This window comes from Thamnophis sirtalis, unplaced genomic scaffold (genome assembly GCF_051295495.1).
Source record: "Thamnophis sirtalis isolate CommonGarterSnake01/CBP01778 unplaced genomic scaffold, rThaSir2_p1.2 scaffold_21, whole genome shotgun sequence".
In the NCBI taxonomy this organism is placed as follows: Eukaryota; Metazoa; Chordata; class Lepidosauria; order Squamata; family Natricidae; genus Thamnophis; species Thamnophis sirtalis.
The window spans coordinates 295,766-322,938 of record NW_028261401.1 but is presented as its reverse complement, the minus strand read 5'-3'; the positions used below and the strand labels follow the sequence as shown (position 1 = coordinate 322,938).

At 44.3% G+C, this 27,173-nt stretch overlaps 1 protein-coding gene across 1 annotated transcript in view; it reads right to left on the bottom strand.

Moving 5' to 3' along the window:
* LOC106555292 (synaptotagmin-15) overlaps positions 1-23,872 on the bottom strand; it is a 28,493-nt gene extending 4,621 nt beyond the window's left edge. Inside the window, exons 1-5 of the mRNA XM_087703108.1 lie at positions 23,539-23,872; positions 15,923-16,115; positions 14,137-14,279; positions 11,922-12,217; positions 10,580-10,750 (exon numbers count right to left, since the gene is read on the bottom strand). Coding sequence (XP_087559234.1) covers positions 10,580-10,750; positions 11,922-12,217; positions 14,137-14,279; positions 15,923-16,115; positions 23,539-23,545 — 810 coding nt within the window. The 5' untranslated portion in view covers positions 23,546-23,872. The remainder of the gene's footprint in view (positions 1-10,579; positions 10,751-11,921; positions 12,218-14,136; positions 14,280-15,922; positions 16,116-23,538) is intronic.
* Positions 23,873-27,173: the final 3,301 nt, after the last annotated feature.

Genomic DNA, 27,173 nt, shown 5'->3' with positions numbered 1-27,173 from the left:
GTGGTAATATTCTAACATTATAATGTTGCTACTCGGAAGCTAGGCTGTTTGTGTATTGGAAACGAAACACTTTTTTCACTCATTATCCTGGCTTGGCACTTCAAGGACTCACAGCTTGTTTATAGAGTGATAAGAAGAAGAAGAAAGGCACACAGATTATTCCTTTGAAGTAGATTCTTGGCCAGAGAGGGGTGAAATGTTATTGTGACGCTTAATTCTACTAAAACCTTCTAAGATAGGGTAGCAGTTTGTCAGCTGGAAATCATGGTGCAATTTCAGCATCAGATAGAAGTTTTAAATCTGCAAAAGATATTCTCAGAAATACAGAAATTATCAAATACAAATAAGAGGATAGAGAAGATGTTGGATTACTTAGTGCATCTAAGAGTAAAATACAACAGAAAAGTTGAAGATGTTCATCAAATCCATCATGTGACCGGCGCCAGCTTGAGATAGGTAAGGGCAGAATCTTTGCAGCCCACGGCGGGAGCAGCAGCATGCAAGCAACCTGGAATGAAGCTTCCTCCTCGCTCCGTCATGCAGAGAGGCCCCCTGCTCCGTGAGGGAGGCGACGGCTGGAAGGAGCTGAGCGAGGCATCGCCGGCTTGGCAGCATGCACTGAATTCCGTGCAAGGCTTTCTTCTGCCTTGACTTCTTCGGGCAACGCTGCCATGGGGCCTTCTCCAGCCGCCGTGGCCTCGGTTCCCCGTGCGATTTCACCCACTGCTCCGGCGCCGGCGGCAGCCAGCAACAAAAGGAAATGGGACAACGGCAGCAGCAGCAGCAACAGGAGGAAGCTGGAGCTTGTCAAGCCGCCGCAGTGAGGGGTCCCCCGGAGGAGCCGAGAGCCTTGAGAAAGGAATTCGGATGCCGAAGGGGTCAGACGGATGTTGCCTCAGCTTGGGCCAGCGGGCTTTTTTCTCCCGTCTGATGCCAGCATGGCAGAAACCAGCACCAAGAACATAAACAACAGCTTTACGATCACAGTAGTTCCCTTCGTCCTATTGGGCCATAGCAGAGAGGCTCGCGAGGGACCGGGTGCACAAAATGGAGGCGAACGGCAGCGGGAGCAGCAGAGACTCAGTGCCCGATTGCTGGGACCAGGCAGACCTCGAGCCCGGGAGCGCTGCCTCACCTGCCGCTGGGAATGAGGAAGCCGCAGCGGCGCCCGGCTCAGCCCTGCTGGAGTTGCTGGAGTCTGAGGAGGAGCTGCTGCTGGGCGCGGCCTCCAGCCAGCACCTCAATGTCAACGCCAAGCCCTTCATGCCCAAACACCACCGAGTTCAAGCCGGCTTTCCTGAGGGGAGGCCCAGGACAGTCCGCCATGCCGACGGCCCTGTCACCCCCGCTGGGCTTGCCCACACCGACGGCCCCGTCACTGACACATGGACCCTGCAGAGAGGGAGGACAAGGACGAGGAGGATGGGGAGCCTGCCCCCCCAACTATCTCCAGCTGCCCCAGCCGCCTCAGACTTCCTGCACTGCTTCCAGGCCCTGCAGGGGAGAAGAATGAGGAGAACAAGGAACTCCCCCCCAAACTACCACCAGCTCCAGCCGCCTCGGACTCATGCTGAGCGCCTTCCCTGTGGGGCTCGGACAAAGGTCCTTCCCTGCGGAGCTCGGACGAGGGCCCGGTTTTGGGCCAGGCTGCGGGAAACAGCAGAGGAGAGCCCGTTCAGAACCACTGATCGGGACTTCCAATTTTTTTACCGTTTGTAAATTATTTTAATTACCATCGATTTAGGAACTGCATTTTTTTAGCTGGTTTGTTGGGTGTATGAGTATATGAATGTGAGAGAAAATGTGCCCACTTTTAATTTAATTATTGTATTATTGTATTTTAATAACTATTGTGGGGTGTGTCTGAAGACAGTGTTTGATTGGTGAGTATGATAGGATCGGGAGTGCGACCTGGAGTCCCCTCCACTGAGTGCAGAAGCAGAAGTGGATGGGGGGCCAGACTCGCCTTCTGTCCTGGAGTGAATGGTACGCATGGCCTGCCGGGAAGAATGGGGGCCATGGGGGAGAGGGAATCTACGGGGATGGGGGGGATGTCGGAGCATTTCAGTTACGACTGGGAGGGGCAGATATGACGGGAGCTGTAGGGCTAGCCATTACTGGGGAAGAAGGACTCGCTACATTACAGCGATTCCTTGTTCCGGCCCCTCAGGCTCAACTCAAGAACCTGGTGGCAGAGGAGTTCAGGGCCCTGGTCTCAGGTTGTTGCTGCTAAATGCCAGGTCGGTTGTGAACAAAGCTCCCCTCATCCGGGATTTAATATTAGATGAGGAGGCAGACCTGGCATGTATAACCGAAACCTGGCTGGGCCAAGAGGCAGGAGTCCCCCTCTCAGAAATGTGACCAGATGGATTCCAGGTGCTCCACCAACCACGACACCAGAGAAAGGGGTGGGGGAGTAGCAGTTATCATCCGAAGGTTGTTAGTTCCTCGCAGGATCCCTGCCCCAGAGATTGTGGGCTGTGAGTCTCTCCTCTTGAAGTTGGACCTAGGGGTTCAATTGGGCTTGCTGTTGATGTACCTACCTCCCAGCTGTGTCACGACAGCCCTGCCTGTGCTGCTAGAGGCAGTAGCTGGATTGGCGGTGGAGTTCCCCAGACTAATGGTACTGGGGGCTTTAATCTGCCGTCTCTTGATGAACACTCAGATAAGGCACAGGAGTTCATGGCTTCCAAGACAACCATGGACTTGACCCAGGTAGTTCAGGGTCCAACTCATAGAGCAGGACACACACTTGACCTTGTATTTCTCTCGGGGCAGTGGAGACGTGATCTCAAGTTAAGGGGAATCTCGCCCAGCTGCCCTGTTTAGGGTGACCCGCTCCCTCCTGAAAGGTGATGAGACGGGGGAACCCCTGCAGGGAAGAGCTGAGGAGTTCGTTCAGTTTCTGTCGGATAAAATCACTCAGATTCGGACAGACCTGGACTCCACTTGGGCAGTACCAGCCAAGATGCTGAGGGTTAGTCTTAATCAGATTTTCTGGGATGAGTTCGAATTTGTCACCCCTGAGGAAGTGGACAAGGCCATGGGAGCGATGAGTGCCTCCACCTGTTTATTGGACCCGTGCACCTCCTGGCTGGTTTCAACCATCAGAGAGGTGACACGAGTCTGGCTCCAGACGATTACTAACGCATCTTTGCAGAAGGGGTCTTTCCCGCAACCATTAAAGGAAGCAGTGGTAAGACCCCTCCTCAAGAATCCTTCCCTGGACCCAGCTATTTTGAAAAACTATCGTCCTGTCTCCAACCTTCCTTTTTTAGGAAAGGTTGTTGAGAAGGTGGTAGCGCTTCACCTCCGGCGGACCTTGAATGAAATGGATTATCTAGACTCCTTTCAGTCCGGTTTCAGGCCTGGGTACAGCACAGAAACTGCTTTGGTCGCCCTGACCGATGATCTCTGGCGAGCCAGGGATAGAGGACATTCCTCTATCCTGGTGCTTCTTGACCTGTCAGCGGCCTTCGATACCATCGACCATGGTATCCTTCTGCGATGCCTAGGGGAGGTGGGAGTGAGAGGCACCGTTTTACGGTGGTTCTGCTCTTACCTCTCTGACAGGTTACAGTCGGTGTTGGTCGAGGGGCAAAGGTCAACCCCTAGGCCCCTCAAATGTGGTGTGCCACAGGGTTCGGTCTTGTCCCCCCTCTACATGAAGCCGCTGGGTGAGATCATGCGACAGCATAGGGTAAAGTACCATCAATACACAGATGATACTCAACTGTATCTTTCTGCCCCGTGCCAGCTCAGTGTAGCGGCGGATGTGATGTGCCGATGACTGGAGGCTGTTAGGATCTGGATGGGGGTGAACAAACTTGTGCTCAATCCCGATAAGACTGAGTGGCTTTGGATGCTGCCCCCAAAGGACAGCTTAGACAGTCCATCCTTAATCCTGGGGGTGAAAATTTATGCCCCTCAGAGAGGGTCCGCAATTTGGGGGTCCTCCTGGATTCGCAGCTGAACCTGGAACATCATCTATCGGCTGTGACCAGGGGGGCCTTTGCCCAGGTTCGTCTGGTGCACCAATTGCGGCCCTATTTGGATCGGGAGGCACTTCAAATGGTTACTCACGCCCTTGTTACCTCAAGGCTGGATTATTGCAACGTCCTCTACATGGGGCTACCCTTGAAAAGTGTTCGGAGACTGCAGGTAGTCCAGAATGCAGTTGCGCGAGCGATATTGGGTGCACTGAGGTACACCCACGTTACACCTGTCCTCCGCGAGCTGCACTGGCTACCAATTGGTCTCCAGATGCAATTCAAGGTGTTGGTTATCACCTTTAAAGCCCTACATGACTTAGGGCCAGAGTACCTTCGAGACCACCTAGTGCCACATACCTCCCAGAGGCCAGTAAGATCCCACATATTGGACCTCCTTCAGATGCCGTCAGCCAGACGGTGTCAGCTGGCGGGCCCTCGGAGGAGAGCCTTCTCTGTGGCTGCTCCGACTCTTTGGAATCAGCTACCCCCAGAGATCCGGACCATACCCACTCTCATGGCCTTCAAGAAAGCTGTAAAAACTTGGCTGTTCCGGTAGGCCTGGGACTGTTGACCTCATTGTTGAGGTCCAACCCCGATTAGAATGAATGTATGAGGTGTTGCTATTTTAAACCGTTTTCTTTCGTTATGTGTTCGTTATGTGCCTTTTTTTTCTCTTTTTTGTAAGCTGCCCAAAAATTAAGGGCAGATGCTAGTAACTTAAAGAACATGCATGAGCAACGGCTTAAAAACAACAAAACCATAGATCGGCCAATCAGAAGATATAGATTGGATACAAGAAACATCAATGAAGCTGTAGAGATTGTAAAACAGCAGATAACAGCAACAGCTAGAAAAATTGAAAGATATGAGGCACGAATCATCCAATATAAACAAAATCAGCAATTTCGATCAGACCAACGGCGTTTTTATCAAAGTCTTAATGTGAATGGTGACACCAAAAGTGAAAAACCAGAAAAGCAGGCCACAGTTGAATTCTGGAAAGAATTGTGGGAAAATGCAAAGGACTACAATAAGGAAGCAAAGTGGATACTTGACTTTGAGAAAAGCATTGGCAACAAACAAATGCAAGTATTAGAAATAACAACTGAGATGGTCAAAAATCGAGTAAAAAAGGTAAAGAATTGGACATCACCTGGAAAGGACCAATTACATGATTTCTGGCTCAAATATCTGACCAGTTTACATGCAATATTGGCCAGGCAACTGAATGAAATTTTACAAAAGGGCCAAATTGATGAATGGTTGACAACTGGAAAAACATACTTGATTCAGAAAGATGCAACTAAAGGAACAACACCTGAAAACTACAGACCAATAACATGCTTGCCAACAACCTTCAAATTACTCACAGGCATTATTGCAGATAACATGATGGATTATTTGGAAACAAACAATATCTTGCCAGTAGAGCAAAAAGGCAACAAAAGAAGGAGCAGGGGCACAAAAGATCAGCTCCTAATTGATAAAATGATATTAGAAAATTGTAAGAACAGAAAAACGAACTTGAATATGGTCTGGATTGATTACAAAAAGGCATTTGACTCACTGCCACATAGTTGGATCATAAAATGCTTAGAAACAACTGGCATTAGCAAAAGTGTTACATCCTTTACTGAAAAGGCGATGAAACAATGGAGAACTGAGTTGGCAGTAGGAAATGAGATCTACGGAATGGTTAATATTAAGCGAGGAATTTTCCAGGGTGATTCACTTTCACCTCTTCTCTTCATCATCGCAATGATCCCACTATCAGTAATCTTAAAAAAAAAATGAAATTAGGCTACCAAACAAACAAAGAAGCTGAAAAAAATTCGCATTTACTATATATGGATGATTTGAAACTCTATGGAAACTCAGAAATAGAAATCCAATCATTGACAAACACAGTCCGAGTATTCAGCACCGATATTTCAATGCAGTTTGGCATGGAAAAATGTGCCACTGTATCCATAAAAAGAGGCAAAATCACTGCATGTGAGGGAATTGAAATGCCCAATGGCCAACTAATTAAATGCAATGAAAATGAAGCCTACAAATACTTAGGCATTCTACAGTTGGATAATATCAAGCATGAAGAAGTAAAAACTATTGTCAGGCAAGAGTACACCAACAGGGTTAGGAAAATTTTGAAATCTAAATTGAATGGTGGAAATACAATCAAGGCCATAAATACCTGGGCAATACCAGTTATAAGATACACAGCTGGTATAGTTAACTGGACATAAGCTGATTTGGACATTTTGGACCGAAAAACCAGGAAACTAATGACAATGCACTATAGTTTACATCCATGTGGTGATATTGATAGACTGTACCTGCCCTGAAAATCAGGTGGCAGAGGATTATTACAAGTGAAGCAAACAGTTGAAGAAGAAAAACATGCACAGGCTGATTATTTAAAAGAAAGTCAAGAACATCTATTAATTGAAGTAAAGAACAAAAAACTACTGAAGGCCCAACAGACGAAACAAGAATACAGAAAAGATGTGATAAAATTAAGAATGCAGAGTTGGCAAAACAAAGCACTGCATGGCCAATTTCTGGAAAAAATAAAAGATAAAGTGGACAGTGAACAAACTTGGTTATGGTTAAAAACAGGTACATTAAAGAAAGAAACAGAGTCACTAATCCTGGCTGCGCAAGAACAAGCTATCCGCACAAATGCCATTAAGGCCAAAATCGAAAAATCCTCTGATGATGCCAAATGCAGACTTTGCAAAGAAGCTGATGAAACTGTTGATCACATACTCAGCTGCTGTAAAAAAATCGCGCAGACTGATTATAAATTGCGGCACAATTCAGTAGCACAAATGATCCATTGGAATTTGTGCAAAAATTATAATATTAAAACAGCAACAAACTGGTGGGAACATCAGCCTGAAAAAGTCACCGAAAATCAGATGGTCAAGATCTTGTGGGATTTCCGTATACAAACCGACAAAATACTGGCGCATAATACACCAGACATCACACTGGTTGAGAAAAATAAGGTCACAATCATAGACACCGCAATACCAGGTGATAGCAGGGTCGCCGAGAAGGAACATGAAAAAAATCGCAAGATACCAGGACTTAAAAATCAAAATTCAACGACTATGGCACAAACCAGCAGTGGTAATTCCAGTGGTAATTGGCACACTGGGTGCTATTCCAAAAGCACTGGAATTACATTTAAAACAGTTAAAAATTGACAAAATCACCATCAGTCAAATGCAAAAAGCCGCACTGCTTGGATCTGCACGCATATTACGAAAATACGTTACGACGTCCTAGGCCCCTGGGTGGGGCCCGACTAGTAACCAATGCCAAATCCGGCGAAACAACTGGCCGCTGTGATACAATTGTACAACAACAACAACAACAACAACAACAACAACAATAATAATAATAATAATAGAATTAAGTTAGATTCAGTTAAGTCTTGATTACTAGGGGGGAAAATGATATGATGCAGGATATAGTCAAATAAAGGAGGGATAATGATAATAACATATGTATATGTATATGCATATGCATATGCATATGTATGGGTACAATATAAGGAAATGAGATGTAAATTGTAAACAATGATTTGGAAAGAAGGATAGAAAACTTTGTTATTAAACATTATGGATGTTTAGCTAGAATAGGATATAAGGATTTAGTGTCATTGGAGGGTTTTAGAAATAGTAAATGAAATGCCAGTGTGTGGTTATGTATTAAATCTTGGTATATTTTATGATGAAGGACGTTTAAACAATTATAGCCAAATGAAAATGGAGGTATGATGATGGTAACATGTATAAATATCTGAGTTAAAATACTTGAGTTAATATGAATTATGCTTGATGACTGTGGAAGAGATGCACAAAAGTCTTTTGTAACCAACTGATACACTTTATATAGTATGTAAGAAAGGAAGATTGTATGTGTTGTGTTTGTTTTGAAAATTAAAAATAAGAAAAACTTATTTTAAAAAAGCAGCAGCATCCTCTTCACTGATGATGTAAATTTATTTAACACTACTTACAATGCTGCTGCCCTACAAAGTGACCTTGTTTATGTGTCAGAATGGTCATGCAATTGACAACTCCAAATTTTAACTAATAAATGCTCTGTCCTACACATTGGCAATAAAAATCAGAACAGCAAATACAAGTTGAGTGGAAATGAGAGAATAAAAGGGGAACTTACCAAATTTGCAGGTGATACTAAGCTGGCAGGAATAGCTAACATCTTAGAAGATAGGCTCAAGATCCAAAAGGATCTTGACAGACTTGAACACTGGGTCCTATCTAACAAAAGGAAATTCAATGTAGAGAAAAGTAAAGTCCTATTAGGTAAGAAAAGCCAAAGGTGCACATATAGACTGGGTGAAACCAGGCTTAATAGCAGTGACTGTGAGGGGGATTTTGGAGTCTGAGTGGACAACCAGATAAATATGAACCAGCAGAGTGTGGCGGCAGCCAAAAAAAGCCAACACAATCCTAAATTGCATTAACAGAGGGATACAATCAAGATGAAGGGAGGTAATAATACCACTCTGAAAAGCCCTAGTAAGACCACATCTAGAGTACTGCATTCAGTTTTGGTCACCACACTATAAAAAAGATGTTGAGACTCTAGAAAAAGTGCAGAGAAGAGCAACCAGGATGGTTAGGGGACTGGAGACTAAAACATGTGAAGAACAGTTACAGGAACTGGGCATGGCTAGTCTAGTGAAGAGAAGGACATGATAGCAGTCTTCCAATACTTGAATGGCTGCCACAGAGAAGAAGGGGTCAAGCTATTTTCCAAAGCACTTGAAGCCCAGACAAGGAATAATGGATGGAAACTGAGCAAGGAGAGATTCAACCTAGAAATAAGGAGGAACTTTCTGACAGTGAGAACAATCAATCAGTAGAACATCCTTTGGAAGCTGTGGCAGCTCCATCACTTGAGACTTTCAAGAAGAGATTGGACTGCCATCTGTTTGAGCAGGTGTTTGTGTGTTGGATTAGGTAACCTAGAAGGTCCCTTCCAACTCTGTTAATCTGTTTAAAAAAAGAAACAATCTCATAGACGACCCTCACTTAGTCAAAGACCTAGAGCCCCAGAGCTCACTGTAACAGCATTGCCCAAAAGGCATTAAGTTTTTAACCTAATTTTGTGAAACTTCTTTTCTGATAACATTGTATTGCTAGACTACGCCATACAAAACCTTTGCCAGGCCAATTCAGTTCATCCACCTAGAATCGTGACCCGACAAAACCGCAAACATCAAAAGCGCGACGACAAAACCGCGGGGCTAAAACCGCGATGTCAAAAGCGCGCTGACAACAGCGCGCTGACAACAGCGCGCCGACAGAAGCGCGATTTAAGTTAAGGTAAGGTTTAGGGTTATGTTTAGGGTTAGGGTTAGGGTTAGGGTTAGGTTTAGGGTTAGGTTTAGGGTTAGGTTTAGGGTTATGTTACAGCGCGCTTCTGTCGGCACGCTGTTGTCGGCGCGCTTCAGCGCTCATTCGTCGGTGCGGTTTTGTCGGCGCAGTTTTGTCGGCGCGGTTTTGTCACCGCGGTTTTGTCACCGCGATTTAGTCAGGCGCGCTTTTGTCGTTCGCGCATTTGTGGTGGAACCGCCTAGAATACACACTGTATGTCGTACATTAATACAATTGAGCAAGTCCAGGGGTATTTCACAAGAAGAGTACTCTACTCCTCTACTCACAATAGAATTCCTTATGCCACCAGGCTTGAAATTTGGGGCTTGGACAATCTGGAATTGCACCGCCTGTGGTCCAATCTAAGCATTGTACACAAAATTGTCTGCTACAACATCTTGCCTGTCAATGACTTCTTCAGCTTCAACCACAATAATACACGTGCAAACAATCGATACAAACTCAACGTAAACCACTTCAAACTCAATTGCAGAAAATACAACTTCAGCAAGAGAGTGGTCAATGCCTGGAATGCTCTACCCAACTCCAACTGCACAGCCTCCAACCCTCACAGCTTCAATCTCAAACTGTCTACTGTGGACCTTCTCACCCCATTCCAAATGGTCCATAAAGGGGGCGTGCATAAGCGCACCAGTGTGCCTACTATTCTTGCCCTACTGTCCCCATTTATCTGTATTTACTTCCTTTGTTCATGTTTATGTTCATACCTCTACTTGTTATCTTGTACATGTTTGACAAACAAGCAAATAAAATAAATAAATCCTCATCATTTTGAGACAGGACATGCTTGATGCTTGTATCTCCCAACATGGACTTACCATAGCTCAGAAAGCAAAGACCTGCCTTCCAAAGTTCCCAACCAATCAAAAGAAAAACAGCCTCAAGGACTGCTCTATTCTCTGTGACCCACAGCTCCCCAAACTATAAAATAACAGTTTCTCATACACAAATGGGCAATTTCACAGATTGCATTAAATTAAAAACGATAACAGAGGAAGCTAAATAATCTGTGAATTGTAGCCAACATAGAACATATGTCAGGATCTGTCAAATTCATTGTTTACAAACTTGTCCTAAAAAACATCAACAACCCAAAACAAATCATGTGGTTATTCATCTCATGAACTTAATATTCCATTCATTCCTTACCTCCAGATTATCTGGTTCCAAATCCTTCCAGACAACAACCTTCCCGTCTTCAGCCAAAGTTTCATTTTTCAGTGGGAAGACCACTTGGCCCAGGAGAATGAGCTTCTTCTGCTTGTCAACATGATAGACACAGAACTTCAGTGTCCTCTGAAATATAACAGTGTTCGAAATCTACAGAGGAAGAAGCACAGAAGGAGAATCAGTTGGAATGAATCTTACCACAGCTCTGAACATAAGGAAGACTAAGATAATCTGGAATAGTCAGGATACAGCAGAACCTTCTTCATTTTAATTCTGAGCGTACATAAAGCTCCATACTGGTCAGTTTTTCCATGGGAGACTTTTTCAAAAGTTTCATGAAGGATAAGGGATCATTGGATCCAACAATTCAATGGTCTGCCTTCAAATGAGAATAATCTTTCAAGCATACCACAGTTGGTCATTCCTAGCTCAACATTTGGGAGAGATAAGGTCTTGGGGATTGTTTGGGGGCTGGTGTGACTGGCTGGCTGAAAACCTGAACCTGAATTCCAATCAAAGAATTACCAAGAAGAAAACAACACTTCTACCAATACTGACAGGGCAAGCCACTTATATATACATAAAGAGCACACCCCACTCCCTTCTAGCACTGATGATGCTGTCTGGTTGGTTAATGAGACATCTGCAAGCAAACCACCATGCTCAGAGAGCACCAAGGTCCAAGGACCCCACAGAACTACTCCTCCTCCTCCCTGGAAAACTAACTCCCTTCTAGCACTGATGATGTTACCCAGTTGGGTAATGAAATGTCCAGAAGAAAACAATCCAGTCTAGAGAGAACCAAGAACCCCACTGTCCTTCTCGGAAACCCTATTCCCTTCTAGCACTGATAGCAATCCCAATAGCACTTAGACTTATATACTGCTTTAAAGTGCTTTATAGCCCTCTCTATGCAGTTTACAAAATCAGCATATCGCCCCCAACAAGGCGAGTCCTCATTTCACCCACCTCAGAAGGATGGAAGGCTGAGTCAACCTTGAGCCTGGTGAGATTCGATCTGCCAAACTGCTGGCAGCCGGTGATCAGCAGAAGGACCCTGCAGTACTCCACTCTGACCACTGTGCCACCACTGTGCTCAATATGATGATGGATTATTTTCATAAATGTCCAGAAGAAAACAATCCTGTTCAGAAAGCACCAAGAACCCCAGATTTCTCTTCCTCCTCCTCCACAAACCCCATCCCCTTCCTCTTGTGCACTGGTGACATTACCTAATTGGGATATGCAATGCCTGCAAGAAAACAACCAAGCTCAGACCCCACAATAGGGGTTAATCAAGCTCATCTTCAGCGATGCTTACCTGGAACACAAAATTCTCATCAAACTGAGGATTGAGATTTTTGTGTTTTGTTTTAGATTGCAAGTAACGCCTCTCGTCAGGGAGCAGGTAGATCTTCACCAAGGGGTTGCAGGAACCAGAAGGAGGCTGAAGCTTTCGGGCTTTAATCAAGGACACCAGGAGCCTTTCTGACTCTTTCTCATATTCCACGGAGAACCAAAGCCGACCAATGTTTCCTTCTGGAAAGTCCGTCTCACTCTTGTCTTCTGGAAAGCGGTAGAGTTCTGGATTTATGGTCCCTACAAGGTACGCTCCAGCTTGAGGACAGAAAGGAAAGAGCCAGCCTCACTGAGTTCAAAGCATGAAGTGGGCAAAACTTATTTAAAATTTGGTTGTTCCTACCTTATGTACTGTGGACCATCCACACATTTCAATCAGTGGTGGGATTCAAAAAAAATACTACTAATTCTGTGAGTGTGGCTTGGTGGGCGTGGCAGGGGAAGGATACTGCAAACTCCCCATTCCCTCCAGATCAGCTGGGACTCAGGAGGCAGAGAATAGATGGGGGCAGGGGCAGTCAGAGGTGGTATTTACCAGTTCTCTGAACCACTCAAAATTTCCACTACTGGTTCTCCAGAACTGGTCAGAACTTGCTGAACCCCACCTCTGATTTCAATCAATTGTGTTATAATAATTTTGCATCTGAGAGTGATCGAGTTTTCAAGACAGAAGCTGAATATTACTTCATAACTCTTCTTAAATGTAACGTGGTTCAGTGGAATTAGTTTATAAATCTGTAGAAGATAGTCAACTCAATTCAACTCAATGGACTCTTAATTTATTAATTAAAAGCACTTACATCGTATACACACAATATTTCTGTGTTATCACATAGAATTCCAACCGTTTAAATGTTTTATTGAACCCTTTCCATTATTTAAAAGTGCATTTTTGGATGACCAGGATCACTTAAAATTGCACAGCAGGACCTGGAAAGTCATAACAAATCTTGGGAACAAATGAGACAGTTAAACTCTCTCCTTCAGTCTCTTGATTAAGACATCACCTTAAACTTTGCACTTGGTGGTTTCATCAGGACAGAGGCACCCTCTGAAGTGAGCAGGACCATGTTTCAAATTTCTTTCTCTGGTGTCTTCCGCACCATGAGTGTTTCTGCTCCAATGAAGCAGAGGGGAGGAGGGCTGCAAAGCCAGTGATGCCCCATGCCACCAAGGAACATTCCATTGCCTCCTTTGATCAAGCCAGGAGGAAGACAATGAAGTGAAGCTACAGAACCTTTTAAAATCTCAACAGCCAAAGTGTCAGGAGTGATAAGGTAATGTTTCCATCAGTGGTGGGTTCTGGATCTCGTTGAAACAGGTCCAGTGTCATCCACATGGATGTGTGTAGCACGCATGCGCACACATGCAGCATGTGCATGTGTCTTACCACCTCTGCGATGCTCCAGCTGCTCAACGGAGTGGCGCGCAGGTGCTTTATGCACCGTGCACGTGCACGGAAGCACCAAAGACTTAAAAGACTGGTGAGGAGCTCAAGCAAGTGGGTGGGCCCTCTGGAGCACCGTACCGGAACGGTATCTGGTGCTCCAGGCAGGCTCCGGTACCACCACTGGTTTCTACCAATGAAAAATTATTCCTCCCACATGATCAAGCGGCTCCTTTGGTTGTTGCTAGGGGAAGGGATATTGGTTTTTCTATTCTTTTATACTGGATTTTTATTGTTTGTAAGCTGTAGACTGAGAGCGGGTGGCGGCCCTATATATCTTCTAAATAAATAAATAAAATTATGCAAAGTTTCAGGGCATTTGTTGAAAACTCACACCCATTGTCTTTCCTAATCAGCTATTATAATCTTAACTTTTATCTAAAGGCAAACTTCTGTGGGCTCAACATAAGTCTGAAGCCAATCCAGCTCTGGGACAAATGCTCGCATCCAGTATTTTGAGTGACATTGGAAATACAGGAAGTGATCCTGAACCAGATTGCACCATCAAAATAGGTTCTGACTCTAAACAACTTTAATAATTTTCCTCCTCTGTTTCTGGCAGAAGGGTTTGTTTGTGCAGACTCACAGGAAACTATTGTGTTTAAACAGGAAAGGACTTTGTTTAAATAGCAACGCAATGGCAATGTCCATTGAACTTAATACAGAACTGGGATTTTGGGGCAAAATCCAATTCCTGGCATTCTACTCACTGAAAGAAATGCCAACCTACCTAAAGAATGGAAAGAGGATCGGGGTCCAGAGTCTGGGGTCACATAAAGCTCGCTCTCCTCTTGAATTGGTTCTCCGCTTAGCATATCGGTCCACCCTTGTCGGTGAAATTTGGGTGGGACAATGAAAGGAACACTCTTTGTTCTGTCCAAAGGCAAACACAGCATTGAGTTATATTAAGGAAACAAAAACCATATCAGGAATCTAACTACTCTGAAAACAACACAGGCAAGGTTGAAATATCTGGAACCCTTCCAACTGAAATGGAAGAAATTGGAGCTGAAGTCCGCCGCACAAAAAGTCAAAGGAACTTAAAAGGATGTTTGGCATTAATCAGATCGTACTTGTTTCTTCCCGGCTCTTTTCTAGAATTACATGTAAGAGCATACATCTTCTCATAATTGTACTTACTGACAGTCAGTGGCTGGCAAAGTAGCTGCAACAGTTAAAAAAAATAAACAGTCAATAATAACAAGCTGAACAAAATCAAAGCACCATCTGACAAAACAAGACCAAATAATTAGCCTAAAATTAAAATAGAAAGGTTAAAAAGACTTCTTTGGGGCATCATTTCAAGATTGGGACACCTTGAGTCTTTTTAGAGAACAGCTACTGATTAAAACACTTGGCAATTGAGTGGATAAGGCAGGGCTTCAATCTCAGACCTGGGAATAAACTACCTCCCTTCCAATGGAAATGCAAAGGAGGAGGAGGAGGAGGAGGAGGAGGAGGAGGAGGAGGAGGAGGAGGAGGAGGAGGAGGAGGAGGAGGAGGAGGAGGAAATATAAATAAAATAGAGAAAATTTAAAACCAATAAAAGGGAGAAAGAGTAACAGATCGAAAGCCAAGCCTTCTTCACTTTTTGGCCTCATTTTAATTTGAAAAAAAGTTAAATCGAGGGGATTAATTTTTTTTTTATGGAAAGATGGTGTTTTGGATTGAAACCCAACTTTAAGCATTAAGATTGCCAAAATCATGGCTAAATGACTTTGCATATTGTCCCAGATTCTGAAACTTGACACATATTGCTTTCATTTCTCTTCAACCCCCACAGGGAAATTAATTAATCTAAAGATAACTTATTATAAGAATAGACAGCATGTTCTGAAAATCCACATTTCGTCTGCTTAGAAATTTTAATTACAAAGCATGGTTGTCAAAGATGCTTCCACATCCTATTTATGGTGGAACAATGCAAAGGTTGGGAAAAAATGGCTGGGAACTTGATATGATTTGTGTAAATTCTGTCCCAGGGCTGATACAAATTCTAGAGTTTTTCTTCCAGTTTACCTAATTCTTCTTCCTCCCTCTTTGATATCTTTCCTGGAACATCTTCTATCTCCAATTAGCTGGTAATTAGAAGGAAGAAATAATTGAAACTATCTCTCAACGTGAAGTGCTTTTAAGTTTTTCATGGTTATTTTATTGTTATTATGCAGTCAGGGATTGTTCAATGAGCTGGAAAATGTCTGTTGTTCATGTCATTTATTCAATAATTGTTTGATTTTTGGAATCTTCTGGCAGGGGGTCTTAAATACCTGCATTCTATTTACTTTTATTTTTTGTGTATTTCTTTGGCTGCTTGATAGAGAGGAATGGAAGGTGATGGACTCCTTGTCTCTAAACCCAGTGGTCAGAGAGGCCCTGTATTCCCAGGGTTGATTGTCCTTCCCCAAAGCCTGAGCCACAGAGGTGATCCACTTGAGACTCGACTGGATCCCCTGTCCCTGGCAGAGGAAGGAGATTCCCAAAGAAGGTGATGGCCAGCAGAAAAAGGGCTTTTGTACCTGGCATTTTGAGGAGGAACCAAGGTTGATTGAGCAACATCTGGCTCTTGCAAAATTGAGGTGACCGGATCAGTCAGTTCTTCATAAGAGGCCTTGAGATATTTGCTCTTCCAGAAGAGGTAGGCAGCTATCCCCAAAAGGACCAGAAGCAGAAGTCCAGTTACCACTCCACCAGCCACAGCAACTGCCTGTTCTGAGGTACACAAACACTTGCATGAAACACGCCAAGTGAAGACATCCACTTCCCAAAGGAAAATATATCACATTGCCCAACATTCTGGCAGCTGTTTGATTTCTGCTTAATATTCTAGCTTCATCTCCACCACTTTCCTTTGTAGAAAGGCAGCACCCACCCCTCACCTAGAAGAATGAAATACTGAATGAAAAGGGCAGAATATTACATTTCCCATAAAAGAGAAATAGAAATCTTAAAGGAAACAGAAACTGCCTCCAGAGGAGACCTTCCTTTCATTGAGCCAAATAATTGGGTTTGAATCCAGTGATCCACTATATACTCGTGGATAAGATGATCCTCAAATAAATTGATTCTTGAATTTTTAACCAAATTACCAGAAAAACTGGCTATTTCAGACCTGTTGAAATGTTTGTATCTTTTCTCTTTCACAATTGGTTTATGTCAGGTGTGTCTCCATCAATAACCAAGAAAGAAAACTCCCAACTCCATTGTTTGTGGAATTAAAGATACTTTTACTAGTCATGAAAAGATAGCAGTGAAAGAAAAGCAAGCTCTGAGCCAAAAAGGCATGAACATGTACATATCAAACGTTTATCCAGCAACCTCCCCCCAATCACTTCAATCCCCATCCCAATGGAAAGAAGAATCTTTTAAACCGCAAACGACACCTTCTCTGAAATCCTTAGTCTGTTTCAAGTGTGGAAAAGAGGAGTACCGAGCTGCAAAATGCTGTTCTCAGGCACTGGCTAAGAAACCAGATTGCCCATTGGGGGGAAAACTTATGAAACCTGGCCAGCACAGAAAGGAGATGGCCCTGAGGAGCAGGGAGACGGTAGAATTTCCACCCCCTCCCTTCTTTGAGGAAGAAACCCCAGCTTCGCAGCAGGAGGAACCATACTCATCTGAAAGCGAACCAGAGGATGAACCACTGGTAAGCAAACCAATTAAACCGCTTACCTTGCCCCTGAGACTATTTATCCCCAACTAGGACAAGGGGATGAAAATCTCAGCTTTAGTGGACTCGGGGTGCACCCGCTGTTTGATCAGCCCAACCCTGGTAAGAAAGTTGAGGATTAATGTAAGGAAACTGAAAAGCCCCATAACTTTTGGCCAACAAGATGGGTCAATAGCAGGGGGGAAGCCAGCTTCATTTGCCACTGAGCTTCTACAGATAGGCATCGGAAGCCACGAGGAAATGCTTATATTTATAGTGGTGCCTGGCATGGAATGGCCACTAGTTCTGGGTCTTGCATGGCTGAAAAAATGGAACCCCCAAATTAATTGGAAGCAAGGCACCCTAAGAGCGCAGATGCATGTGACTTTTGCTGAGAATCCAGACAAAGAAACTGAGGAGGCAGAGCACCTAGAAACAGCCATGCCTGCTTACACTATGCCAACCCAGGGCATACCCAAAGAATATAAGGACTTGGCTGAGGTTTTTAGCGAAAAAGCATCTGATGAGCTTCCACTTCACCGCTCCACTGACTGTGCGATAGAAATCCTACCTGGAAAGAAGAAAGAGATAAGGAAAGGTGGGTGGAAGGGAGAGTAAGAGAAGGAGAGGAGGGAGAAAAAAGAGAAGGAGAGAGAGTAGGATGGGGAAGAGAGAGGGTAAAAGTAGGAGAGAGGTAAGGGAAGAAAGAAGGGGAAGGAGAGGAGGTAGGAAGGAAGTAGAGAAGGAAGGGAGAGAGAAAAGAAAAGAAAGAGAAAATAAGGTGGTGTCATAATAGATGCAAACAGTTGCAAAGCTTCCTGGGATTTGCAAACCTTTACCAGTTTGTACGATGGGCTCAGTACTTTAAAAGGTTTGAATTTACACTCAGATACCTCCGGGGGGGGGGGGGGATTTCCTGGCAGATGGACTATCCAGGAAACCACAATACAATAGTATGAAGCGAAACATAATCAAACCCATGATACAAGACAATCAATTAGCCGCTAGAGTAACCACCAGATCCCAGGGAAAACGAGACATTCTGGAGGACAATGACACCACCCAAACTTTTAAACAAGCTTTAACCACCAACAAATGTTTTTTGAGCCTCAAAGGCAGCTGTCTGATGAAAGATAACCTAGCTTGGGTGGGAGGGAAGCCAGCCAAAGACTGTACTTAATGGAAAGGTGCCACGACTCCAAACTAGCAGGACACTTCGGTTTTGTAAAAACTTTACATCTAATTAAAAGGCAATTTTGGTGGCCATCACTAAAAAAGGACATAGAGAGCTATGTAGCCAGCTGTCCAATTTGTGCGGCAGCCAAAAAACGCCAAGGCAAAATGCCAGGACTGTTACAGAAGGTAGCCAAGCCCTCAGCACCCTGGAAGGAGATAGCTATGGATTTTATTATCAAACTAGCAGAAAGTGCATGGAATACTGTCATTTGGGTCGTAACAGACTTGTTTTCCAAACAGACACATTTTATACTGTGTCAAAAGTTCCCAACTACCAAAAGTCTAGCCAAGTTATTCCTGATACACATTTATCGCCTTCATGGAGCCCCGCAGAGGATCATCTCCGACAGAGAGGTCCAATTCACCTCAAAAATTTTGGGGACCATTCTTAAACTTACTGGGCACCACCCAAAGACTGAGCTCTAGTCACTATCCATGCACCAATGGTCAAACTGAAAATCGGAACATGGTTCTAGAACAATACCTAAGATGTTTTATTAATTTTCAACAGGACAACTGGGTTGAACTTTTACCATTTGAAGAAGTGGCCTTCAATAACTCTGTGCACTCAAGCACTAGGTTCACCCCTTTTAGAGTAGTAGCAACAGACCAGGGTTTGAACCCCATGCCTGAACTACCCACAGAGGAACCCACCATCCCCTCACTAAAAGAATGGATAGACAACCTACGAAACACATGGCCAGCACTGTTCCCTCTAAGGTGCGCGCGTGCGCGGCCGCGCACATGGAAAAAAATCCCCGCGCAGAAGTTTCTAACTGCCGCGCAGAGATTTCTACCAAAGCAAACGTGGGGAAGTCCTTTGCAGGCGGCTAGAACTGGCCTCCCGCAAAGGACCTCCCCAGTCTTGTTTTGATGAGCCGCCAGTCCTCTTGCTTCTTCTCCTTCATCAGCAAAGCTCCCGCTGGCTTCCCGGCCCATGGCAGTGGTGCCTCTCCCGAGTCTCCCTCCACGCGGAGCCCCTGAGCTGGCTCCCGCGTTATCCCTCCCCCTTCCTCCTCTGCCGTGCTTTTGAGGCTGCGGGAGCTAGTAGGAAAGCGGCGGAGGTGGAGGCGACAGCAGGGGTAACCCAGAGCCCAGCTGACTCCACCTCAGCTGGGCTCTGGGTTACCCCTGCTGCCGCCTCCACCTCCGCTGCTTTCCTACTAGCTCCCGCGGCCTCAAAAGCACGGCGGAGGAGGAAGGGGGAGGGATAACGCGGGAGCCAGCTCAGGGGCTCCGCGTGGAGGGAGTGGCACCACTGCCATGGGCGGAGGCGCCAGCGGGAGCTTTGCTGGTGAAAGAGAAGAAGCAAGAGGACTGGTGGCTTTGAAATGCAACCCCCTGGTCCCGCCGGCCGCGGATTTGATTCGGCGTAAGTGGGGGCCGAACACATGCTGAGCTGACTTTGCGCAGTGAGGCGGAGTAATTAACTCCCCCCCACAAAGAACGTGTGTGTGTGTGTGTGTGTGTGCGTGTGTGTGTGTGTGTGAGAGAGAGAGAGAGAGAGAGAATTGGATCAAAATTGGTGGCCAAAGGAGTGGAGGGAGGGAGGGAGGGAGGGAAGGAAGGAAGGAAGGGAGGGAGGAAGGAAGCCCTGCCCCCTGTGAAAAAAACTGAAGATGGAGCAGTGAATGAATAAAGCATAAAAGCAACAAACAGTTAATGCGTAAGTAAGCTGAGGAGCAAGTTCTCAACTAAGGAAGCAATATAAGAAAGAAATATAAAAAGCTCAATATGCCAAAACACTTATTTTAGTCTTCATTTAATTACTTGTATTGTAGTCTGATGTAACGTTTTTTTAAAGTTAACGTTAGTTAGAAAATATAGGGTACAAAACTTAAATAATAAAAAAATTGTACATTCATTTTGAAAAATAAATGCAATACTTGATTAATTTCATATCTTTATTTAAAATAGTTTTGGCATGGCATATGATTTTATTGATTCAGTTGGAAATGATGTGGATGTTGTATCTGATTCTGAGGTATATATATTCTTAAGTAACATAACATATAGCATATTGTCCAAACTTGCTAGACTATTTAATTGATCTTACTACTTTAAAGGGGGAGAGTTTCATGATAAATTATTTTATTACATTTATGTTGCATTTATATATTATATTTATTACATTTATATTCCACATTATATATTTGTATTGTTATTTTAGTGTATATTGTCAATTTCGATAGATATTATATTGATATATCAATACTGATTTTAATCATACTAAATAACAATTACTGCTATTATTTATCAGCATTACATATTTACAGTTTTTAATATTGAGTTAGTCATATTTTAGAATAATAGCGTTATCTTTTAATAGGATAATTGGCAAAATCTAATTCACATGTGATGGGTTGCATTCCAAAGGAATGTGAGAGGACAGGTTGCCTGCAAAATGCCAGGACCCAGGACCCTGTTGGTGCCATGTCTCTCTCTAGCCAGTCTAACAATCTAAAAGCTGAACAGAGAGCCTTTTTTTTTTTCAGGGTGAGCGGAAAAGTATAGTCTTTGAGTGGCACTTTTCATGCCTGGCATTCATCAGGCTGAAACCTCGCTAGCAATCGGCGCTTGACGCTTGGTATGTTGCGCAAATGTCCAGCAGACGTGACAGCAGTTCAAACTGTGGCTCTCTTAGGTGCTCAGGCATGAAACTGTGCTGCTCAAACACTATACTTTTCCGCTCACACTGAAAAAAAATTAGAGGGAACATTGATGGCCAGTGGTTAGATTAGTGTTACAGATAGCTAGAGAGGCTTTCAAAACTCAAGCTGACAAAAAATGGGTAGATTCCAAACCCTTCCATGTTGGAGATAGAGTATACCTATCGACAAAATTCCTGAAGTCGTTGCAGCCATCAAAGAAATTAGGGTCACATTTCGTCGGACCTTTCCCGATCACCAAAGTTATTAACCCAGTAACAGTAGAATTACTCCTGCCAAAGTCACTCAGGAAAGGCCATCCAGTGTTTCACATTAGTTTACTCAAACGAGAAGTAATCTCACAACTCAGACCACCTGCACCTACACCTCCTGTTCCAGGGGTGGGTTTCTCGCCCCGTTCCAACTGGTTCGGTTGGAACGGGGCCGGCGGCGTCCTCGTGCACGTGCGCAGTGCACGCATGCGTACTAGCGTCTGCGCGACGCTCCAGCTGCTCCTGGACAATCGCGCAGGTGCTGTATGCGTCCTGTGCATGCGTGGAAGCGCAGAACTCATCAAAACCGGGTAAGGACCGCGGGCGGGCGGGCGCGCCCTTCGCCGTTCCCAGAAGTTACTTACTTCCGGGTTTGGCGACCAACCGGTTCACAGGGACCGCCGCGAACCGGTTGAAACCCACCCCTGTCCTGTTCCTATCATGATAGAAGGCGAATAACATTTTGAAATTAAGGAAATCCTGGACTCTAAGACCCACAGGGGGAAAACCCAATACTTAGTTGCTTGGAAGCATTTACCTTCAGCCCAAAATAAATGGGTAGAGAAACACCATGTTAGGGCCCCTGCTCCATTGAAAAAAATTCACTTCCAATACCCTGACAAACCTTGTTAAAATACTATGATGAAATTTCTTTTCTTATTTTTTCCACAGGTGAATCTCTCCTTTTTCTAAAGAACAGCAGCATGTCAGATCCCTAAAAGTGATACTGCCATTCAATTGGGAGGAGGGGAGCCTCAGAGTTAAATCATTAGCTACATCTGAAACAAATGATTTTACAACTTTACAACTGGTTTCCTGTCACTGGGAGACTGAAGGTCCCAACATCTCTGGAGGGATGTTTATGATAGTCATGTGGGATATATAACTTTGATTTCTAACTAGAGATAGCCATGGGAACGTGTGCTTTATTGACTCCCAGGGCAGAAGAGTTAAGGAAGCATCTTCACACTTGTGTATTGGTCAGAATCTGCATTCGGACAAAGGGGAGGGGTCATTATCAGCTTAATCCCATTCGCATGGCCTAAAGGTTTTCAGATTCTGCTTTGCTTCTAATAGTTTCCATTCTGACTGATTAAAGTTCCTTTTGAAATAATCCTTTCAAGAGTCTTTACTTTCTCAAGTTGGGAGAAGAAAGGACCCTGAGATGGACAAATAAAGACTCTTTTCAATCCCCAGAAGACAGCTGGAAAGACTATGGGGGAGGATGGAAATTAATTGTAAGGTTTTCTTACTTGCCTCATTTATGATGTAATCAGTTAAATGGATTAATGGAGAGATGACATTTGGGAGTACCTGGCACAGCAAGTTCTGAACACCTTGGACTTCTCTCTGGTGGGAGGCAAATTTGTCCAAAAATGTCTGTATTACCTGTATTGTAAAAGTAGCTGCATACACATGCACACACTCAGAGACACACCATTCAGAATTAGACTGAGGCTATCCCCTTCACCTACCGCCACACAAAGCTTCTCCTAGACTTGTTCTTGCTTATATGGCATTAAGGCCCAAGCAGTCATATCTCCTTTCCAATTCCATAAGGCAGGGGGCATCCCTGTTGTTCCGACACACAGAGCAACTTGGAAGAAATGGTAGAATGAAACTGCCATCACTCATTCAGCTTTTTCCTCCCTGAGTCCAGCATCTCCAACCACAAGCACTCCACCAGCAGAGGCAGTAGCAAGCCATCAACTTAAACCATGCATCACTTTGCAGCTACTAGCAGCAATATTTTGCCTCTTGGAAAAACACAATAGTTGATATTTGGTGCCAGCTTGGTAGTCCACGGATGGAGCTCATCCCTTGTTTTGTTATCTCCCACCCAATGAGTAAAGTTCATTTCCTTCTCAAATTGCTGCTCTTTAATGGACATCACGTTTATCCACCTTAGAAATTCATGCCTGTTTCAAAATACAGATCTGTACCTCTAAGACCCAGATAGAGGATGCTTTGGTCTAGTGTGGAGATATTTCTGCAGATTGTGTAAATGGGTGGAAGAGAGAACCGGTGGCATCTACTTAGATTCTCAATTATGTGTATCAACAATTGGTAACTTGAAGCTTATTCTGTACTTTGTCTGTTCAGTCCAGCTGAAGAGAAATATTGTCTAAACCGAGCAGACTAACACAGACTCCCATTTTAGAAACCACCTGTGGCTAAATCAGAGAGGTGTTCAAAGAGATGAGGTGACAGATGCCACTAAGTGAGGATCCAAAGTGAGATGCGTTTGCCTTTCTCCTCTGACACCTCTGTCCCATCTCCAAAGGTGGAGCTCCTACTCTAAGCAAAAGTTCCACAGGGATGTTCCTTACCGGACATGACACCTAGATGGAAGAAACTGTGAGGTTCTCAGGAACTTCGATTGCACTGCAGCTCAGAGCTTCAATTCCATCTTGGATCCAACTCTCCAACACACACTTTTTCCTAGCAGTTGTCCTGTTCTGCTCTCCTCTATTACTGAGGCGTCTGAGGTGGTAGTGGTTGCGGCAGCAGCAGAAGCAGTAATCAGACAGGGCTTCCTCTCAGCTGCAATGGTGCTACTCCACCTTCCTCTAGACCTGATAAACCTGGGATTAGAAAACTGCAAGAGCTCCACTCGGTCTGTCTTTGCCTGCCTTTGGCTGTTGAACAGCCAGCTCCGCCTCTTGGTCACATACCAGCTCCTGAATGTCTCAGGGCTGTGGAGAAGCTGCCAAGTCTAGGGAGGAGGTGGCCAGTGGGCTCCAGCAGGGCTGCAGCCACCTCTTCCTTCCTGGAAAGAGAGGGTTCAGCTCCTGGCTCTAAAGTCTCCTTCTGACCTAAACTCTCTGGGATGGAGAACCAGAGCAGAAGAGCAAATTATAACGATTTTGTTCTTGCCGTGGCTTGTACATTAAACCAAGCCTCGTCTATTTTCCTTCTGTAGTCAGGGGAAGGCTGTAATAAAAGCATTCCCGATCTTCTTTTTTTCTTGCATGGAGCTAGTCGCTTCTCCAAAAGTGGTGGTGGGAATTCCAGATAGGCTGCCTTTTAACTTGTGTGTAAAAAGCTCTGTTTTTCCACTTTCCTGGCAACATGTCTTAACTGGAGAGGAGGAGGAAGTAGCCCAACCCTTAGAACAGCAGGTGGGCCCACATGGCAAGATCTCCAAGTAAAGAGTGGCTGGTGGACACAATAGATTTTGGAATCTCCAGAAGTAAAGTTTGGTCCATGAAACTGAAAAGGGCATTGTGGGAAGATGAATTAGAAAGTCCTGGCACATTTTGCAATTCTGGGGCTGAATTTTTTTAAAATAATTTCTTCATATCATCATTACAATTACAAGATTACAATAGCAGAGTTGGAAGGGACCCTGGAGGTCTTCTAGTCCAACCCCCTGCCTAGGCAGGAAACCCTATACCATTTCAGACAAATGGCTATCCAACATCTTCTTAAAAACTTCCAGTGTTGGGGCATTCACAACTTCTGGGGGCAAGCTGTTCCAGTGATTAATTTTTCTAACTCTCAGGAAATTTCTCCTCAGTTCTAAGTTGCTTCTCTCCTTGATTAGTTTCCACCTATTGTTTCTTGTTCTGCCCTCAGGTGCTTTGGAGAATAGTTTGACTCCCTCTTCTTTGTGGGAGGGAGTCCAATATCTTTCTGAGATATTGGAACACTGCTATAATCTCTCCCCTAGTCCTTCTTTTCATTAAACTAGACATACCTAGTTCCTGCAACCGTTCCTCATATGTTTTAGCCTCCAGTCCCCTAATCATCTTTGTTGTTCTTCTCTGCACTCTTTCTAGAGTCTCCACATCTTTTTTACATCGTGGCAACCAAAACTGAATGAGTTCCCCATTTATCCCCTCATCCAAATCATTGATGAAGATGTTGAAGACTACTAGGCCTAAAACAGAGCTTTGGGGTACTCCACTGCATACCATGTAGATGCATCATCATCTTCTCCTTTTCCTTGTCCCCATCTCCTCCCCCCCCCCGGGTGATTGGAGGAAAGATCATTTTGCAAAATGTCTTTCTGCAACCCTCCATAAGCTTTTCCTCCTGGGGAATCAGCAAGTGGTGATTTCAGGCCAAACTGCTGTTTGAGGAAGTTTCCTTGGAAAGGTTCCATAAATAGATGACTTTAGAGGCAAAGCAAGTGTGTGACATGTTTATGGGTTACAGTCTAACCTGCCAAGAATAGAGTCCTCTGCTTCTAACTTGGGGCGGGGGGTGGGGGTAGGTGAGGAATACCAGGAATAGTCAAGGAAACCAACAATTAGATCATTGAGACCATCAACCAGATGAATGAAAACACAAATGATCAGGCTCAACTAATCATCCTTTGGACATAATATTTGAAGAGCTAGACTTCTGGAGAAGACCCTTCCCCTGCCTAGAGAATGAAATGTTTTAGGGCAGCGGTTCTCAACTTGTGGGTCGGGACTCGGGACCCCTTTGGGGGTCGAATGACCCTCTCACAGGAGTGGCCTAAGACTATCGGAAAACACATATTTTCAAAAAAATACGGAAAACATAAAAAAATGTTATGGTTGGGGGTCACCACAACATGAGGAACTGTATTAAAGGCTCGCAGCATTAGGGAGGTTGAGACCCACTGTTTTAGGGGATATTAAGAGGCAGAATATTATATTTCCCCAAAGTAAAGCAGCCGTAAAGTGAGATTTGGACATTAAGTGTGAAACCTACTGGGTCAGGCTGGACAGCCTCTTAGAACCCCTTTACTTCTATATTAAAAGTCACATAGACAAGAGTTGGAACTTGCAATAGAATAACAGGGACAGTTAGAAGTTACTTAAAAGAAGTGTCCCCATTCACTAACCACAGGATGTTCTCGCCAACATCCCTATGTCAAAACTTGTGTTAAAAGTCCAAACCACAAAGTTCAATTAAAGTTCGTTAATAACATGTAAGCCATACCTGAAACAAAAGGAGAAGTAAGACCCTCATCTCCTTATAAGGCTTTCTCCTCAAGGTAACCACTAAGAAATGTGTTAAGTATGCTTTTGAGAATGTATAAGAATGCATGCTTCGATAATTAAGGTTGTTCAGAACTTGCAATGCTAGCCATGGGCTAGCTTTCTGAACCTGGCTGCCAAATAAACTTTTCCTGTATCCTGAGAAGTCTAATGCCTGTCATTTTCTGCAACAAAAGGAGAAATGGAGAAACATGCTTTTAAAGAGAGAAAGCAGCCCCAGTTTACTGCATAGTAAAACAGCCCCCAGCAGATGCCTGAAATCTTTAGAGGTGGAGATTTTGTGTCCATTAAGAAATCCAGGCCAATCTATTCCTAAACAAAACGTCTTCAGTTCCAGGGTGATGGGATTAAGAAGGACAGGACATGATTTTTAGGACATGATAGGATTAACCCACCACCACTGAAATAGCAAGAGACATAAAGGCTCCTTCATTGCACAATCCCCAGAACAGTTCAAACTTCAAAGCCGCAGAAACCTATAAAGATCCATCCACTCATCCAATCAATTTGTCAGCTGTCCCACACAGGCTGTTGCTAGTTTTGCTCCTCAATAAATGGACTTTCTCTCCTAAGCAGCCAGCCTCCCTTTTATTTCCAGTGCCTTTTTCCCAGCTTGGAACTGGACCTGGATTTTTCTTCCTACACTGCAATGCTTAGAAAAGTGGAATGAAAGAGAAGAAAAGGGTGTAAGCAGGTAGATGGACTCAATTACGGCAACAATGGGAGCATCATTGGAAGACCTGGAAGATCAAGTTCTTCTTCCTGCCCTCTGAATTTTTTAAAAATATTAAAATTAAAATGGGAGGTGTGCCTAAGGTGGCCATCAGGGCATCCCTCCATTTTATGCTTCGCATGGTTACTAGATCAGCCCTTGTGGTCATGGTAAGGTCCTATTAGGCTAGGGAGACAGGGCTGGGACAGGAAGGTCCAGCCTCCCCTCCATTCACAAGGATACCAATTCAGGACCTTCCTCTTTGAAAGTGCAGCTG